The sequence below is a fragment of the Tympanuchus pallidicinctus genome, unplaced genomic scaffold, assembly GCF_026119805.1.
Source record: "Tympanuchus pallidicinctus isolate F22 unplaced genomic scaffold, pur_lepc_1.0 scaffold3, whole genome shotgun sequence".
Taxonomy (NCBI): Eukaryota; Metazoa; Chordata; class Aves; order Galliformes; family Phasianidae; genus Tympanuchus; species Tympanuchus pallidicinctus.
Window position 1 is genome coordinate 44728333 of NW_026294747.1, and position 19499 is coordinate 44747831.

The window sequence follows — 19499 nt, forward strand, 5'->3', positions numbered from 1 at the left end:
TGTGTTCTGTTTATCTCCAAGACTGGTTTTACCCAGCTTCAGAGGCTGCAGTCTTTTGAAGGTCAGTTACTGTGCACTGATGAGCTGTTTATGGCCCTGAGGCCACCAGTGTCATTCTGAGCCTGAACTCTCAAATCTCGTTATCATCACTCTGCACCTGTACCCTTTCATTTTTCATTCTAGGTCCATAGACAGAACACATGCTCGTTCTTGATAATTACTGGTAATAGAGATCTGTATTTCTAGTGATGCATAGTTGTTATACAATTATACAAATCCAAGGAAAATAATAAATTAGGTCACAATATGTATCCAGTACTGTTACACATAAAGAGGCTAAGACAAAACTCCAGGCAGCCCACATGTAGTCAAGCAGAGCCTGACAGATGGAGAGATGTGCACCCCGTGCTCTTGCAATGAAAAGGGGCTTTCTATCTCACCAGAATTTACCCAGGTCGCCAAAGCCTGGGATGGCCATGAGTGCAGCTTTGAGCCTTACCCCTTGCTGTGTCAGTAGCTAATGAATGTGGCCCGTAATTACTTCCGAGAGGCCTCTCTTCTTCACTGACAATTACATCAAAGGGAGCGACTCTGTGAAGGGAGAGGGCTGGAAATATGCATTTTTGCCCAATTTTTCCCACTGTGCTGTAAGCACTAAAGGACTGATTGGCAGGAGGCAAAGGGCCCTGTTGCCACTCTTCCCCAGTTTTTGGGAGTAGGAGGAAAGTGAGTACTGCCTAGCCAAGCCAGCAGCATCCACCTCCTGCAGGAATGGTGCTGATGGTGGGAGGGGAAAATGTTTGCAGGAGGTGGAGTGGGAGGCTGTGAACAAGAGCTGGTGCAGAGAGGAAATACAAAGAGCAAGTGTAAAAGGGAAAATCTGTTTGGTGATGCTCATTGTGATGAGAGCAGGATTCTGAGAGTAGGACTTGGTGGTTGGAGCAGAGATGAGGATGGGACGCATAATAAACAGCACAGCATGGACGTAGGCAGGGAGCAAGCTGTCTGCTGCTCTTTTGTGCTGAGTGTGGTGCCTGCCTCTACTTCAACACTGTCTCTGGCAAATCCTGCAGTGGAAAAATCATAGCAAGGTGTCAGTAAACCAGGGGCTGCTGCCTGATGAAGCAAGTCTGGCAGACAGCTCCCCAGCACTGATCATGACACTGGCAGGAAATATCTTGTGAGGATGGCAGACGCACATTGCTGGCTGTTGCCACTCTGTTCTCCCATGGTTGGCACCTAGACTTTGCATTGCCTGCTGTCCCAGCTCAGAGAGGTTATCCAAGAGAGACATTGCAGAGCACTAGTTCTGCATGGCAGCATGTTTGCCTCTCTTTCCTTCCTAGAGCCCTGCAATCTCTTTTTTTTTTTTCTTTTTTTTTCAGAATGTAGGAGAAAAACAGAACTCCCACATCCTGCTTGTGACTGGGGCATGCGTCTGTGAGGGTAGGAAGGAAAGCAGTCTCTTTCCCAAAATAGATATTTATGGCCTGAAAAAGCTGATTCAGCTGATGTGGGGGATTCTCTTGATCTTCATCTCTTTCCCAGTATCATGTGGGAACAATCATCTTTCTACTACATTCTATTTATAAATATCCATTCCAAAATGGTTTACAAGCAAGGGAACAAGATTTAGCCTTGTGACTGCCACAGATAATTGTGCATCTGGGACATTGTGTTTCTTCCACATTTCTTGATGTGAACCACAAATCACACTAAGATCAAATATGTCACTTTTTTTTTTTTTTTTATCCAGAGAAAATTGGCATGGTTCTCAGGTGCTCAAGAAATCTTACTTGAAGATCTGACCTCATCGAACCTCTATGTTTCACTGTTGCTTCTCTGTATGTCAGTTAACAGTAGGAGTGATAATGGCTAAGACTGGCACTGTTAATTCTGTATTGTGCAGTTATATTTCAGAAAGATGACAAACCTGTGTGGTCAGACAGGTTGCCTTAGGAATTATTTGTGTGTGTGTGTGTTGGGCCACAGAGCCACTGTAACAGATGGAGGTGAATGCAGGAAGGGGCCAGGAAGATTGTGTAGTGTACGTGTATCTCATTCACTGGGATTCCTGCCATCTGTGTTAAGTCCTTGGTCATAAACTTTTCTTTTCAGAGATTGTGAGCAGTTAGACAAAAAACCCAACTGAGAACCAATTGTGACAGTCAACTGGAGAATTTTTATTAGAAACACAGAACAGAAAGGGAAATTTTCTTTTGGCAGTAAAGGAGAGACAGTACTTTGGTCTTCCTTATGTGTGTCAGGCTGAAAATCACCCTTGCTGTAATTTCAGAGACTGTTCAACATATGGCTGAAGCTTCTTGCATCCCAAGCCATTTGGCTGCTCCTACAGTGTTTTCTGATGCTGTGATACCATTTCACTTGCTTCCAAAACTGCAGTTGTAGTTAAGAGTTAGCTGTGTTCTTGTACCCACTTTCAAAGCAAGTCTGTTGAAAGAGGTTATCATTCTGCCCTCAGGCTGTTCTAACTCTCATAGTTGGCTGTCAGCACTCCATGAGTCTGGAGATCTGCTCACAAGGTGATACCTACATATCTACCTTGGTAGCCATGGAAGGATGGCACTCTGCTAGACCCTAATTAGGCGTTTTCTACAAATCTCATCTGACAATATGCTTGGGTAATTGTTGTCCAAATACCTCACCTGCTCATCTAGCTACATCTTCCTGACCACTGATGGATGCATGTGTGAAGACTCAACTACTAATGTGTGCTAAGTCTGTCAAATAGACAATACTTGTTTGGAAGTCCTCGGGCTGAAGAAAAGCTCTGTTTTGAGCTGAAGGAAGGTTTTCCAGAAATATTTGCTGCTAGATTAACGTAAAGTGATGATTTATGGAGAAGAGACTTCTCTGTGCCCGCTGGAAAATAACTCCTCATGTACTCTGGTGTTAATGGAAGCTTCAGTCTCTCATGACCCTACTTTGTTGATTCAGCTTTTCTCATTTCTTATTTACTTGCTTATGTATTTATGGTAAATTACAACTGCTTAGGCTTTGTTTGCAGAAGTGTTAATCATTTAATCTGATATTCTGACTGACAATGAATTGCTAAGCAGAAGTCTTCCATTGTTATACAAACATTTATCTCTGAATACTGTCAAATCTTAACAGGTCTTCCCTTGTTTCTCAGTCAAATAAACAGTCATTCTTTGGTAGAGGAATTTAAAACATTTTTTCATACTTCCTCCTAAGAAAGTGTCACAATCAGTACCTAGAATTTTTGGTAATGACCTGGAATAAAAACTCCTCCTGGAAAAGAGCTGTATGCTACACTGGTGCAAATAGAAATAAGCATCATGCAGTTTCACATCTTCTTTAATTAGTAACAATAATTAGAGTTCATATCTCACTTCTGTTAGTGGTAGTTGGGTTAGCTATTTTTCCTATGAAGAGAGTACTGTTTGTGTCTCTGTCAAAAATCAGCATCAGGAAGGGACGGTTGAATTCGATGACTGGAGCACGAGTGAGGGCCATTATTTTAGGAGCAATTGTTGCTGCTGCCTCAGTTCCTCTCTCATCAACATCCAGAGCAGCCTTATGGACAACCTAGGAAGAAAGAAGACACAGTCATTTGGAGCAGTAACCAGCCATGTGAAAGATGAACCAGGCTCCATTTACACCACTCCTCCTTTGGAGGATCCTCCACAGGAGGATTTGTAGGAGCAGAAAAGATGTGAGCTGCATTGCTATAGGCAGCTGCTTTAAATGAAGACCAGGATAGAGCAGCAGAAATTCTCTCAGCTCCTCATGAGATAAAGAAAAAGAGAACATACTGTGCTCATATGCTTGGGTCAAATGCTTTCATTTGCCCAATTACATCTGAGGAAAAGAGGCAGCTGAAGAGGAGGAAGGGGGATTGTTTAGGCAAATACAAGATAAACTGCCACTTAAGAATTAAAAATTTAAAAAAAAAAAGAATTTAAAAAAATGAGAGTCTCTTTTATCTAAATTTCATCCCTTAATCTTGAAGTTTTCCTTGATCTTCCTTTCCCTTGTGCTTTCCCAGTTTTTCCTCATTATGCTGACATAAGCGAGGTGCCTGTGCCCAGCTGCCCCCCACACCTAGTAGAGCTTCATTCCTGCCTTCAGCCATTCTGGCCCAAAGTAATCAGAGTGCTGCTCTGTCTCTTGTCCGCTTCCCAGGTACATGTTAAAGGGGGTCAGCTCTGCACTTCCAAAACTGACTCAACAGACCAGTAGAGTGGGCTGAGGTGGGGCTAGGAACAAATAATGGCTCTTCCTGAGAAGCTGACATTTGGTGTTCTTCTCATGCTCTAGATACACCCTGGGAGATCTTGAAAGCAGCCCTGGGAAAAAGAACTGTGCAGCAAACTAATCTGATCATTGTCATTGGCAGCCAAATTCCTCTCAGTTGTAAACTTACAGACTGAAGCCAGGATCATCCAGGATATGGGAAGCTAGAAAGCCAAGATCTGTGTTTAACTGATGTTTCTACACGCCACAGGGGGGTGTGTGTGAAAGGAAGAAAAAGGTTGGTGGCAACAGACTTACTTTAGAAACCTTCAGCTCTGGGATACCAGTGATGCCGGAGAGATCTGCCTGGTTGGTGAACACGTCCACAATTCCCATCTTGCTAAGTATGTTTGTTATTTCATAGCTCCCAGAGATAGAAAATTTGGGGAAGTAGAGCTGTATTTTGCTGTTGGGCAGAAGAAAAGTACAGAGGGTAGTAAGAGATCTTTTGCAGAGGTAAATGTTCATGGGAAAGCTGTGTCATTCCTATGGGTATCAAATACCAGGGGTCTGGACCAGCCATAAAAATAGAATGAGCAGTAGTCTGTTGGCTCTTCTTACAGATGCTGTAACTCACAGTAATAACAGTGATATTTATCTGGTGTTTTTCTTTATCAAATGTGAGAGCACTCAGCAGAGGAGAGCAGTAATGAGAGTCTCTTTACAGTTAGGAAACATGAGACACAGAGATGACAGCCCATATCACTCAAGCAGGGAGGGGCATGAAATAGGGTACATACAGATCTGCCTGGGGAAAGATGTGATAAACCCCAGCAATTCAAACCAAAGTAGTTCTTTGGCATCACTCAGGGGAAGGTTCTTCATCCTGACACCTGCACAGGGCACCTCATCTTCTCCATTTTCTAATGTCTCTCCTCTGGACACTTGCTGTGATAGAGCCTGTGTTCAACAGTGAGAAGCAGATAGGTAGGGTAGACATGCTGAACAAGTTCTGTCCAGCTCCAGAGATCAAAATGTATTCCTCAAGTTACTCCTGATTGAATTTGTGCCACCTCCAGACTATCTGTGTACAACTCCTGCTTGCTATGGTTTTCACTTGATTTCTTTCACATGCTGTCTAAGGGGCTTTAGAGCAGGATTTGCCTTTTAAGTAAATCACATCTTCTGTCTTTCCCTGGAGTGAAGTGAACAGAATTCAAGACAACTGCTGCCGCCTTTATGTGTTACTGCCCAGAGTATAAGAAGATGATAGGATCAAGCTTATTAGCTCTAGAATAATCAAACTAGAAGAATCAAAATTGCCTTTTGGTTCTCTCTATTTCCTATGAAGAACGTATGTATATGTGGGACTTGAAGGTGCTTGCACAAGTAACTTATTTAGATATGAGTTTTCCTAATTTGCACCTGAGAATTACATTTTTATTTTTCAGAGCTGAGGCATCACATATTAGTTCATATCCACTTTGTTACCCATTATGTCTTTGTTAACTGTGTCAGTATTTCTATGGCATACACCAAGAATCATGGGTGTGAACTGCTAAGTCTTGTTGAGAATCAGGGCCGAGCTTGGTAAATTAGGCACATATCACCTTGATATTACTCATCAACTGGTGCTTAGATTTCTGTCCTCTCAGTCAAATAATATTGAGATACATACTAGCTGATGCTAGTTTCAGTGGTAGGAGCTGACAAAAATCTCCTTAGATTTTAACAGTTTCAGAAACAGAATTCCAGAAAAATCAGGCAACCTGTAATCAGTCACCAGCCTGCTCTAACAACCACTGGGTAATGCAGGGGTAAGGACAACATCTGTGTAGGGCATATTATGAATTAATATAGTCATCATTTATTTAGGGTTTAGACATATTTCTGAGTTATATGTGTCAGTGACACATATGAGGTAGAATATATTAATTGAGATGCGATTAGAACTGCTTTTGAACTGCCACTTTCTCACTCAGGCAGTGGACTGTTTCAGAAATCCTATAAGGGATTACTCTTCAGCACTCTCAAGACCCCCTCAGGGTGGTTTGTGCTCTGGTGGAGGAAGCATAAGGTCACACAGGCATAAGCCAGGGAATAGTTAAATACTAACTAGCTGCAATATTTTTATAGCTAGGATGCACAAGAAAAAAAAAAAAAAAGACCACTCAGTTATCAGAATCAGCCACTCTGTAGCATTGCATTTCCAAAAGAGAGGAAAAAAAGCATAGATCTAGGTCCCGCTGCAGCTGACTGGCAGATTACCTCTTGAATAGATGGTCTGACCATTTCTTGACTCTTTCCTTGTCCAGAGTTTGCTCTAACCGCTTCATTTTCCCTTTTGCTGGCAGAACTAGAAATGCAGTAGCACTTCCATTGTAATGAAGACGTACCACGGTGCAAGGCGGGTCCTCATCAAAATACAAATCAAATGTGCCAACTTGATACATCATAGGAACTTTCACAGTAGTTTCAGCATCCACAAAGAACTCCCTCTCTTGAGTATTCTCTGGTTTAAAAGGCTTTTCCCAGTTGCCTGATACAGAAAGGGAAATGCAACTGAATGTCCCATGTCTCATCTTATCATAGATGGAATGTTATATAGCTAATCGTATGCACCTATTCTTCCAATTCATAAATTCAGTTTTCAAACGTAACATTTTAAGATGTATGTCACAGTAAATCAAGAATCTTTTACTCAGTCAAGAAAGTGTATTAGATTGTATTACTTCTCTCTTCAGATGATCTTAGTAATCTTTCTGTAAATTATGATTTAAGGGCTCATCTGACAGCATCTGTATTCTGCATACATTTGATTTCTATTAACTTTAACAGAAGTCTCTATCTATAGATAAAATTGATGTAGGATCCTATATTTGAGTGCTGCTGTGTCAAGCTTAATACCACATAGTGAAATCCACATCGGAAATACTGTTCCTTAAAATGCCTTCATCTGATCAGCAGTAGCTTCTTTCATATATAAATATGTTTGTGTGTATATATTCTAAGGACTTCAGAAGGAAAAAATAGGATTTTATAGTATATAACAAATTAGACCAGTGAACAGTGCGTGCTTCTACAGACTTCTAAAAGATTAGATATGCATTTATTGAAATCTGAAAAAATGTGGGGCAACTGGAGCCATGAAAGTGTCTAGGGCTGCATCCCAGAGCACAGTTCCTGCATCGGCCTTGAGCAGAGCTCAGCCTTCAGGGTCTCTTTGTGCAGGGTTCTGCTGCTCTCCTTGTCCCAAGCACACCACATGGGCTTCAATCCCATCAAAGAGGATTTGAAATTTCTGCTGGAACAATTTCCCAATGAGGCAGCTGATGAGATCACTTAATAAAAACAAATAACACAAACATTAAATGACTTACCTCTAAAGAAAACAAAGCTAGCCAGGAGCATTACAGTCTGTGGATCAATTTCCTTAACCAAATTAGTAATCTTCCCTTCTGTTTTATTCTCTACATAATCATTGATCTCCTTCTCAGCCTCTGTGGGATTGTTGAAGTCAGTAGCTAAAACCTCTAGTTGATACAAAGGTTTGGCATCATCTAAAAACTTTTCTAGTGGTTTCAGCTTCTCTGTTAGAAAGATTGCATTCCCCATGTTGAGCTGTACCCCACTCTCAGGATGGCTCAGCATGTGCATGAGATTGTGGAAGCCTTCATGTATCTCTTTCTCCTGAATTTCTGTAAGGTTAAAGGCAAGTCCTTCCAGGATCTGAATCTTGGTGACTGACCTAGCCCCCAGGGCCAGCGTTGCAAAGGCAGTGGAGATGCTTACAGGAGAGAAGAAAATGTTCTTATTAGGCTCTTCCAGTGCAACTTCATTTAGAAGTTTAAATGCAAAGTCAGCATTGTTTGGCACTAGCTTGAGGCAAGCAGCCGCTTCAGCACTGTGATGCATATGATAGTTAGGTTCGTTTGGATCACGTCCGTTGTGGTGGCTGGCTGTAAGCTGACCATAAGCAAAAGCATGAAGCCCAGCCAGAAGCAAACATATATAAAAAAATACAGTCTTCATCTTCTTGTATTAAAATCCTATGGAGAAAAGGAAAATTTATGATTAAGGTAAGCTAAATAATCAAATAGAAAGAGTTATTTTGTCATTCTCACTAAAAAAGAGCTCACATTTTTCTCATCTTAATTTCCTTTAAAAGAAAAAAAATAAAATAAATCTTTCACCAGACATGATTTTTTTTCTTTTTTTGTTGTTTGTTTTAATTTCCTCTGGCCTTCTGACTAATCTTCCAGGACTCTTTCTGCCTCACACTAAATGCCCACAAAGGCATTTAGTGCTGAATTTTTAGCACTGATTTGCTGAATACACAGCACCCTCAGCAGGCCAGACAAGAAAGCATACCCCCACCAGAAAACACACCATGACTAATCATTGGAGGGCTGCAATAGTACTGTGCTTTTGACAATAATGGTCTAAGATAATTCCTCGAAAGAACATCACAGAGCAAGTCTGGATGTTCTGTGAGTAAGGAAAGAGAGAGGAAATTCACACAAGTGGACAGACAGCAGTAGCTATGTACAAATAGAACTGGAGTAGTTAGGCCCAGAGATCTTTAAATAACCTTTTGGTCAGACTGATAAGGCCCTTCATTTCAAGAGAACAAACCAAATATGAAGCTCTATGTCTCTAATGAATAGATTCTCTTCCTTTCTCTATAAAAATGATACGACACTTAAAACATTACTTTGGGTTCTTATTCTATCTCTTAAGAGACAAACCGAACCATTGGAGAGGATTCATTTTCAACACAGCGAAAGGAGACAGTGACACCAATGAAAGCAAAGCCTTATTTTTATCAGATGCTCTACTGGTCAAAGGGCAGTACATTTATCTTATCCTGTTACTCTCAGCTGTGTTGTCTACATTTCTTTACAGAGCAGACACTGTAACAGCTCTTACAATTGGACATTGGAAATGTAGAGTCCCAGTGGGCCTCATTTCTCTTGAATCTAATGCAAAGAAATGGTGAGAAACTTCCAAAGGATGTGTGGAGGTAATGAGCCAGATTTGCTAGAACTTGTACGAGGAGGGACATATTCTAATTGCACCTTTCTATTCTTGTATTATTTGACTTGATAGATTGTGGTCAGAAAGTGATATGATCATGGTCCTGATTTCACCACAGCAGAGAGATCACTTTTCATTAGTATTTGATTATCTAGTTATGATTAGACTTGAATAAGAGCAACAAAATATTTTGAGCTATAATCAGATATTTAAACAACTGCAAGTCTGATGAAAGCAGGCAGTCCTGCTTGCAGCAAGACTATATTATTGATAAATTGGAATGGCCATGAGCATCCCTGGTAACTGCATTTTCAATTACTGTGCACAGTAGTTTTAAATTATATTTTGGCCTCCTCCTTTGATTCTGTCATTGAAATGATACTGCTCAGTATAACTATCCACTTCTAACTCATCATAAAGCTCCAGTTCTGAATATTTAAAGCCAGCTATGTGTGATCCAATGTGTTAGTCAGACTTTGAAATCTGCTCCCAGACAAAAGCACAAAATGTGAGCCTAATCTATTTCCATGTATCTAGAGGTCTGATTCAGAATCTGTCTCTGAATAAATTACTTACTGTGAATTTACTCAACTGCAGGCATGATTTATTAAAAACAGCAAGAACAAAAAAGAATGAAATATTTCATTTTAAAACAGAAGTCACTACCTGTTCCCTATCTCATCACATTTACTATCTATAACAAGGCACAGCATATAGGTGGATTTTTGTATATAGGCACTGAAATGACAATTTCTTTCAATTTCGAGTGCAATGTAGGAATGGAATTTAACTAATCTGGCCTCAAAATTGTAGCTAATGGGTGTATGAGCTTTGTAAAGTATTGGTTATAGTTTTCAGAAGGATTTTTCTTCTATCCTGATATTTTTGCTCTATGCAGTTATGACATATTTGCTTTTCATGTTTAGTTTTCACAGAATTAATTTCATTTATTTTCACAGATAATTAACTACAATCTGAATGCGAATCATCCATCTGTTACTCAGCACTGGCCAATCACAAACGTTCAAGAGTTATGAGTCAGCTTTCACAGAAATCTTGGTAATGGTGGATTCTAAAATCATGCGATTATGAAAGACTCAGCAGCTGTAGTGTGTAGAGGTTCTTTCTTGTGTGTATGCTTAATGGGGACACTTTCATAATAGAATTTAGATCCTGTAAGCCTTTAGAATGTGACTGGGAGCTATTTCTTCTACTTTGTGTTTACTACTCTAGTTGATAGTACTGCACTTTTAAGTTAGCAGAAAATTATCCAGTGATAAGTTAACAACTATTTTGCTTTGGAGCAGATTCTTAGGCTATCCTCATGATTGAGTTTTCCTACCAAACACTTACTGTACACTTATTAAAGAACAAAGAGCTAAGAATCTCTGCTTAAAAAGCCCTAGGGAATTCCCTATCTGAAAAGGATAATTTAGAAGAAAGCTTTCTTTCTTAAGACTCATACTGTCTCTGGAGAACAGTTTGCCAAGAGACATCCTGTCAGATTGCCCACAGACATGGGAATACAGTGAAGAGCTATTCAATTGCAATGCCATATTTACAATAATTTGTTGAATAGCCTGGAAGAAAAACAGTTGAATTCTCTGCCTCTTTTCTTCCTTTTGTCTATGTCAGGCCATGACAATATATTTTCAGTATTCATGAAAAGCTTTCAGTCAAGCCTGACAGTGGCACAGGAACATGCCAACACCTGTAGGATAGTGATGTTTCAAGCAATTTATCCATAATAAATTTGGTGATAACATTCATTTAGTATATTACAATCTTTCCTACCATGCAAACCAGAATGACTTTTTTTTTTTTTTTTTTTTTTTTAAGATGCTCTTTCCTAGAAAGAAAATGGAGAAAACTGGGACTGGCTGTTGCCTCAAAATAAGTCCACTAGAACACCTATAACAGAACGAGGCCAAGTTTTCCAACTGACAGAAGTTGATTCTTTGTGGATACAGTTAGTTTGTCTATTTGAGGGCTGATTTTTGTCTCAGTGATTTGGAGATGAGTATTCATCCCATTCTGCTCCCATAAGGGATCTTCACCTATACTCCTTTTAGACATGAACATTTGCACTGTTTGAAAATGCATGCAGGCAAGAAATAGAAAAGCTATTTGCTCACCAGATGGTGCTGCTCCCCTCTTAAAAACAATCAAATGAGGAAAACTGAGAAATTTTGTCCTGATAGCTGGTCCCTCAGGGGACCAGGCATAACAACACACGACCCCACCACCATCAGTAGTGTCTGTTGAACTCATCTCAGCTACTCATGGTCATATCCAAAGAAGAAACTAAAAGAATTCAAGCACACAAAAGTCACAAAAGAAGGAACTGACTACTCACATTTGTGTGTGAGAAACTGGTCTCAGAAACCCACTGCACATGATGGCCTATTTACAGGAGCACTACAGATTCACTTGTTTTTTACTGGCTGGCCTGAAAGTTCTCAAGATACCTCCCATCATGTTCCTGGACAAGCTCAGGCAGTTGTCAAGAGCGATCAGCTAGATATTTATTTCTGAGATTCAGAGTTTTGATACCCCTGCACCCAGGACCTGAGAACACTGCAGGCACAAGTTGAAGGTATCAGATTCTGAAAAGAATCCAGTCATTGTCACTGTTTCATTAAAGTAATTACTTTTGCAATAGAAACATAGAAATCAATTTTAGAATGTTATTTAGAAATGCATGCAATCCTACATGTGTGTAAGTCAATGATTTCTGTAATCAGGTGTGTTACTTTTCTCTGTATGGAGTAAACTTCTCTGTTAGACGTTTTTGAGTAAAACTTCTAAGTTATATAAAACATCAATACCTCTGCCAAATTTGCTCGCATAAATCCAACCAAACCCTGGGAGAAGGGAAGAGAGGGAATAAAATCAGAGCTGTTCCCAGCGTCACCTGCCTTCTGCAAGATAGCTTGGGATGTAAGAGCTCACCAGGAATTGCAGCCCTCAAGAATGGCATCACCCCTTCGAGGCTTCTTTTACCTGGAAACAGGTGAACACAGTCTCTCACTCTTTAGAGCGCTCTTAGTATTTACTTTTTGGATCTGTGCTACCACACATACCTATGGATAAAGTATTACTGAGGCCAGAAGAAAAAAAGGGAAATGTAGTATTTAGGGCAGCCATGAACAGATCAGACTGAGTTCCTAGTTTTCGCTTTCCAGTGTACACCTGATCACTATACAGTCTCTACATGAACATTACAGTTCAGCATCACCGTGATTTCAGCTCACCTGAGCAGCTGAAGAACAACTTTTCCCTCCTTCCTGCTCAATTATCCTTCAGTCTGATTAGAGGATACAAGTAGATGTCTCATCTGAAAGAGAAGTACAGCTCAGATATCCTATTCTCTAAGCAAAGGTATTACATCTGGCCTTGAATATATTGTAGTAAAATTAGTTTAAAAACATTATCTGTACTCTAGGCACCCATCCCCAGGCTCTGAACAAAACAGGGCCTGTTCCCTCTAGCTGGGAATAGCAGGAGGTATGTCAGGGGAATTCCCCTCTTCAGATATTGAAGATTTGTTGGCTCTAGAGATCACCTTGCTTCCCCACAAGGCAATGACACCCTTGTCTGCCATTCTTGGTACTCCTGCCAATCACATAACAACATACAGGCAAACGCCTAAATGGTGCCTGTGTGCTTTGTATCCAATTGGCCAAGTAAGCCTCTTTACCACTGGAACAGTTGCTAAGTCAGATTTAATATACTACAAAAGTCTTAAAATCAACTGACTGCAATATGATACACTTTTGAAATCTCCGTAAGAGGAAAAAAAAAAAAAAAAAAAAAAAAAAAAAAGTCTCTACTTACAGCAATTTTCAAGGATCCTGCTGTCCTCACCAGAACTACCCTGCAGCACCCTCTGTTATTTATACTGTTAAATAGCATTATGAAAGCAAAGCGTCCTCTAGAAAATATTAACCAAGGCAGACAGGTGTTATTACATTAGGAACAGAGCAGAGCAAACAGAGAAGACAATTTTTTGGAGAAGGCAGCTGACTCTTGCTGTATACATGTGGCCTAACCCTGCCTTTGGTTACAACAGTTGTAAGAGTTCTCCTGCATTTCTGCACTGTCCCCTGCTGGGAAATCAGCCTTTCACTCTAGCACATAGCTTGCATACACCATTAATTTCTACAAATAGCCTGACTAGCTACATTAGAACTACTGAAATGAGTAAAATTAAACACATCCATAATACTAGATAAAGCATTAGGAAAAGACTGCTAGATGCATGCTATTGTCACATCTCATCTCAATATTCTTCCTCTTCACACCAGAATGTGAATAGCTTTATATGGTTTATTAACTTTAAATTATTATTATTAAATTATAATCATTCTTATTTGTCTAATAAGTGACAGGTGCTAGGGACTTCACTAGTAAACTTAAAGAGGTAATATCAGTGTATCTAGTGGCTCCAGGTTGTTGTAGGGACAGTGATATGATGACAGAGATGGGTACTATATCATTCGTGCTACCCCAGCCAGACTGGTGTGTAGGTGGACAATCAGCAACATTATGCCCTGGTGTACTGCCACCAACTGCAAGTACTCTCAAATTGCAGGGGAGGAAGCATCAGGCTAGTAAGCTAAAACATGATTTGTGTGAAGATGGACCCATCAGGAAGGCCACTTGTGTTTCATACAAACCTTCTTCACAACAAACTCCTTGCAGAAGTCTGTAACCCTGCAGCACTGTGGAAGAAGAGCATTAGGATCTGTGCTAATGCGAGTTTGGAGAATATAACGGGTCATTGCATAGATGAGCACCTCACATCCAGCAGGAGCATCCCAGTGGCAAGTGGGGGATCACAGCAGCAACTTCATCTTAAAGGAGGCATTGCTGAATCTTCTGTGGAGATTAGGGTTTTTCTTTGCAGACCATGTGTTGAAACAAGGCTTTACATTTACAAATTCTGTCTTTCTAGGCTTCTCTGTGCCTTTCACACATGCAAAGGCAAATGCAGAGTTGTTCAGTACCAGTTTGGATTAAGACTGCTAGAGCATTTGTTCGAGTTGTTTACCAGCTGGTGAGATATTGGTAAAGCAGCTGAATGCTTCAGTGCTTAACGAAGTGAAAGCAGCCCCCAGAAGTACAGAGTTTTACCTTAAATGTCTACAGGGGAACAATAATAAGCACTAAGAGACGAAAGACAACACAATAAAGTACAAAAATTACAGCTATGATTAAAGTTATTAAAAAAGTGAAGAAAAAACAACTTAATGTGACTTACTTAAGAACAGTTTATTCTAGCAATGAAAAGTGTCCCTTAGCTGCTGATATCTGGATGAGAAGGCAAAAGGAAAAAAACGAATAAAATCTGATGTGCACCAATATCTGATGTTACCAGCATTGATGCCGGATTTTTTTTTTCCCTTTAGCATCCAATAGTTTCATCAAGCATGTGTATTACCCTGAAATTTACTGACATTCTTTTTCAGTGTTTGATAATGTTGAACACAGAGCATTTTATTTTCTAGAGTTAATGGGCTGCTTCTCTGCCATTTTGAAAAACAATTCAAAAATAACAGAGCTTCCATTTGCTCCTCTAGATCTGGGTCAAGCTACATTAGGCATCTTATTATTTTGAACTCTAATTTACTTTTTTTCATATTATTATTACAAGATCTTAATAACACTTTCACCTTCAGTAAGTTGTCTCCATTAACAAAAGTCACCTAGCTTGAATTCCCTTGGAAACAGACTGACTGTAGCCTAAAATGAATCAGTTATTTAAATTAGAAAAACTGCATGCTTGCATTCCTGGTGGAGGAACACTTTGATCTCTTTAAAATATTTAACTGGTTACCCTGAATCCCATTTGAAACCACGATGGGTTGCTGTTCTGATGATGCCCTCTGAAGTACAGTGAGCACATATGATGCACTGAGATGGCATGTCAGTGTGGAGCTGCTGAAGGCTACATCTCTGTATAATCAATGAATGTAGAGATAATATAGTCATGAAATATAACAAAGAGCTTGGCTACACAGTTATTATACCAAAACAGAATAGATAGAATGCTTACCCATATCCTAGGCTTGCTGTGAAACTCCAGAGGAGGAGATCTCCAGAAATGATCCTTCCTCACTGGTAGTCAGCTCTTAAATGGGTCTAGGAGAGGTGGAGCCAGGCTCCACCCCTTCTGGCAGCACAGGTGAATTGCCTTCACCTGTGATCAATCAGAGGTTCAGGCCGTGATTCAGCAGTTCACATACACTCTCTCATTCTCTTGCTCTGCACGCAGCAATATTTAATTTGTCTCTCAAGGTGTTTCAAGGGGAACTGCACTCTTAATTACACAAACAGCTCAGAAGTGACTTCCAGGAGGAAGTTACTCTCAGTGGCAATAAAGAGAAGGTACAGCAATGTCAAGGCTCTGCTCCTGTCCTTTCAAGCAAAGATATGACAGATCTTCACCCTTAAGCTATATCTTTCTCTATTTCGTGTTGTACACCTGTTGACTCCTGACAGCTCCAGGCAGGATGTTCCTGCTCACCCCAGGTCTTTTAGATCTCTCCCCACCTTGAGAAAATAGAAAAAAATTACTGGTTTTCCACTGATTGATTGATCAGATTTCTGTGTGTTCACAGGTGCTAATACTAGTGTAAAGAAGGAAGGGAGAAGGTATTGCTTAGAAACCAGGATCATAGAATTGTTTGAAGGAACCTTTAAAGGTCATCTAGTCCAATTCCCCTGCAATGAAGAGGGAGGTCTAGAGCTTGATCAGGTTGCTCAGAGTCCTGTCCAGCCTGACCTTGAATGTTTCCAAGGATATGGTAACTACCACATCTCTTGGAAGTTATTTTTGGGGTTTGTGCTCAGATTTAATTTGACTTGCTATGTTCAAGGCTGATTTAGGAGAAATGGGGCCAATAGATTAAGTGAAGTGATGATTCTCCATGATAGTGTGCTGAACGTCCTCCTCCAGCCTGGCTGTTACACTAGACCTTGCTCAGATCGACAGTGAGCACAGTGCTGATTACACTCAAGACCTTGCTAAGACAGAAACCACACATCTGTCTCAAACTAGGTGCTAGAAGAACTGATGGCAGACACATGCTTCAACAGATAAGGAACAACTGAAAATGTCCTAAAAATATGACTTTTTTCGGTCATCTTACCTGATAAGTATTTAGCAGCCCAAGAGCCCCTTGAATTCTACTGCTTAGCAGCTGGTTGCACAGCAGGATCTCCCTGAGAGTAGGGGGCAGCTCTTGAGGTTATAGCTGTACAGAGATCCCTTAAATCTTAATGTGAAGATGCCTTGCCAGTATAGATACTTGGTAAGTGTCTAACAGTTTATTTAAGCTTTGCTAGCTTTGCTGAGATTATATTTTAGAATGATAGTTCACATATAATCCCTTAGACGTAAACTGTTGACCAAGTCTGGACTAGCAGTAGATCCAGCTATGCTTAGGCTCCTTTCCTCTGGAGTTCAAGAAGTTTGGAAAGCGAGGAGGGTGTGCTTTGAACCTCGTCATTCAGCAGGCTTCCTTCACATTTCAACAGAAATTATTGACCAAGATAGGTACTACAAGAGGATTAGGTTACACCTATGCTTCTCTGAGTAGGACTTTAGAAAGAGAAGGGGTTCACTCTGAACCTCTTTTCTAAACTAGAGGGTCTCCTGGATTAATGTGCTTAACCCTACTCTTTATGCTGTTAATAATAAAGTGTATCTTACCATCTTGAATCTTTCTGTCACAGTCTTCTTTGTTAATTCACTGTTAATTCACTGTTAATGAACTGTTAATTCATTTTATCAGTAAATACATTCCTGTATTCCTAAATACATCAGTGAAGTTTATTTTGCCTCCATGATGTTCTGCTCTATGTGCATCTGGAGTGCTGTCTCCCCTTTTGGTTTCCCTTGTGCAAGAGAGAAGACGACATCCTGAGTGAAAACAGTAGAGGGACACCAAGGTCGTTGAAAGTCTGGAGAACAAAAGTGGGGAGGCTAGGACACCAGGACTTATCCACCTTGCAGAAAAGAAGGTCATGCAGGAGGGTGTACCTGCAGTGTTCATTTGTGTAACAGGTAACGTTAGGGAGAAGATGGAGCCAGGGTTGCAAAGCAGTAGTGTGAGTGGCAGGGGATGCAAGCTACAGCAAGGGAAATGCAAATTAGTGTAAGTAAAATAATGTTCAGGAATTATAATCAAACATGAGGACAGATTGCTCTGTGAAGCTGTAAAATCACTGTCCTTGGAGACATACAAAACCTGAGCTCAGGGATATGGCCCTGAGCAACCTGATCTAATTTCCAAGCTGGTGCTCCTGTGAGCAGGTGGTAGGATTGGATGACCTCCAGAAGTGCCTTCCAACCTAAGTTACTATCATAGAATCCTTAGAGTTGGAAGAGACCACTGAAGGTCCTCTAGTCCAAAGCTCTTGCAACAAACAGGGACATCCACAGCATATTAGGTTGCCTGTGGCCTTATCCAGCCTTGCCTTGAAAGTCTCCAAGGACAAGATATGAACCACATCACTGGGCATTGTGTTCCAGTGCCTCACCACTCTCACTGTTAAAGACTTTTTCCTTATATGTAACCTAAATCAACCTCTTTGAGCTTGAAGCCATTTCTCCTTGTTCTGCCACACATCCTGCTAAAGAGTCTGTCTCCTTTCCTGTAGCTAATCCAAATGACTGTGAAATCCCACTCCCAGGAGACCATGCTTCCATTCATGCAGCAGGTTTGCATCTCAACCCTGTTGAGAAACCTCTCTGCTTCTCATCATGTGACCCTGGTGGCCTTTCCCAAAACACTTGGGAAGCTGCCATCTCCCTCATCCTATGGTACATCACAGCAGAGCTGGCACAAAGCAAGCAGGCAGCCTCCCCCTTCACTGCTCAGACACAGCCTCTGCCAGGGCTCAACACAAGGCATGACACTAGAACAAACAAATCTGGAAGGCCATCTGCCCCATTCCCAGCACCCCACCACAATAGTGCCCAAGATTAGGCTGTGCTTTTCCCTTCTGAGACCTTAGAATCTCATGGAAGTAGTTGTGATCTCAGTAGGGATTCATGCAGCTGCCTTGATTTCTCTACACCTGCCTGTAATAAAGTCCTGCTAATGATATGCTTTTTAAAAGCATAGGTGGGAGTGGGAGGAAGGGAAATGTTAAGACAGAATAGGAAAGCTTGAATGACTATTTTAAAATCAGAAGCACTCAGCAGTCATTTTCCTTCACAAACGTCTATTAAGATGATCAATTTTCAGATACATACTTAGTGAAGCATTAAAGCTGTTGAGAAAATCACTTTTTTAATTCTGTTTCTTGAAGTTGTAAAGCACATGTGGCTGCAGGTGGCTGAGCAGGTCTGGTTCTCCTTGATCTAGTCTAGGGACAGACAAAGAATCCCAAAGATGAGCTTGTGTGACTGTGGGAGGAGAACTCTCTCTGATTATTGATGGACTTTGAATGGAGTTTGAAAAAATATTCAAATGCATGTTAATTTGTTTTATATGCTTAGATTTTTTTTATTATTCGAGTAGAATTGAGTTCTCCTTTCATGTGCCGTTATAAAAAATATACGTGAGTGGGTCTGAGAACAAATTTTTAATAGCTCTCCACTATTATCTGAGAATATTTCATTTCTCTATCTGTTTGAAGTTATTCCCTCTTGAGAGTTGTAGGGAAGAGAAAGAATCTGTTGTTTTTATGCTCTAAAATGATGTGGTCAGAACACCTTCAGTGTTATATCTTCATTTTGATCATGCCTGGTTCTTTGGCCAAAGGATTCCCACAGGTTTTTGCAATTTAACAAGATTTAACAGATTTAACAATTCTGCACACCTCTGAGCCCATGTTGTGAGATGGATAGTCCATAAGAGATTTAAACTAGGGAATGCCAAAATTTAAGGTCTGCATACACCCTGTAGAAACATTTTCTTTCAAGTCCTAAAAAGTATTTCACCTCTGCCAAGGTGCCCTTATATCTCTCTCAAAATGCCATGAAATTGGCACTTAAAGAAATACCTGTCCCAGCAGACTAAGACTAGCTTATTCTTTGATTTGATTTCAAAGCCCAGAGATCTACTGTGACCTGTTAGACTGATTGCTCCAGTGTTTGCATCGTCTTCTCTTCCTCCAGAATCTGTTTTTGTTCCACCCACCTTCTGTGGTGATTGTACACCCCAGAAATCGGTAGTATGGTTAGTGCAGGCAGTAAAATCTGACTCTCTTGGATGAGCTGTCACACTGTA

At 40.5% G+C, this 19499-nt stretch overlaps 1 protein-coding gene across 7 annotated transcripts; it reads right to left on the reverse strand.

Annotated features, from left to right (window-relative positions):
- Window positions 1-2159: 2159 nt before the first annotated feature.
- On the reverse strand, window positions 2160-15432 carry LOC128086216 (alpha-1-antiproteinase 2-like). 7 transcript variants are annotated; one of them, XM_052694548.1, is made up of 8 exons: window positions 15314-15432; window positions 13093-13189; window positions 12510-12592; window positions 12208-12258; window positions 7599-8267; window positions 6487-6757; window positions 4537-4684; window positions 2160-3570 (listed from the first exon to the last, which is right to left on the reverse strand). In XM_052694548.1, exons 5-8 carry the CDS (start codon window positions 8248-8250, stop codon window positions 3364-3366), a joined length of 1278 nt encoding a protein of 425 aa, XP_052550508.1. In that variant the 5' UTR covers window positions 8251-8267; window positions 12208-12258; window positions 12510-12592; window positions 13093-13189; window positions 15314-15432; the 3' UTR covers window positions 2160-3363. The 7 variants fall into 7 exon arrangements, with proteins under 7 accessions (XP_052550508.1, XP_052550509.1, XP_052550506.1 ...); XM_052694549.1 differs by having other exon boundaries at window positions 12174-12258; XM_052694546.1 differs by lacking the exon at window positions 12208-12258.
- Between the last annotated feature and the right edge of the window lie 4067 nt (window positions 15433-19499).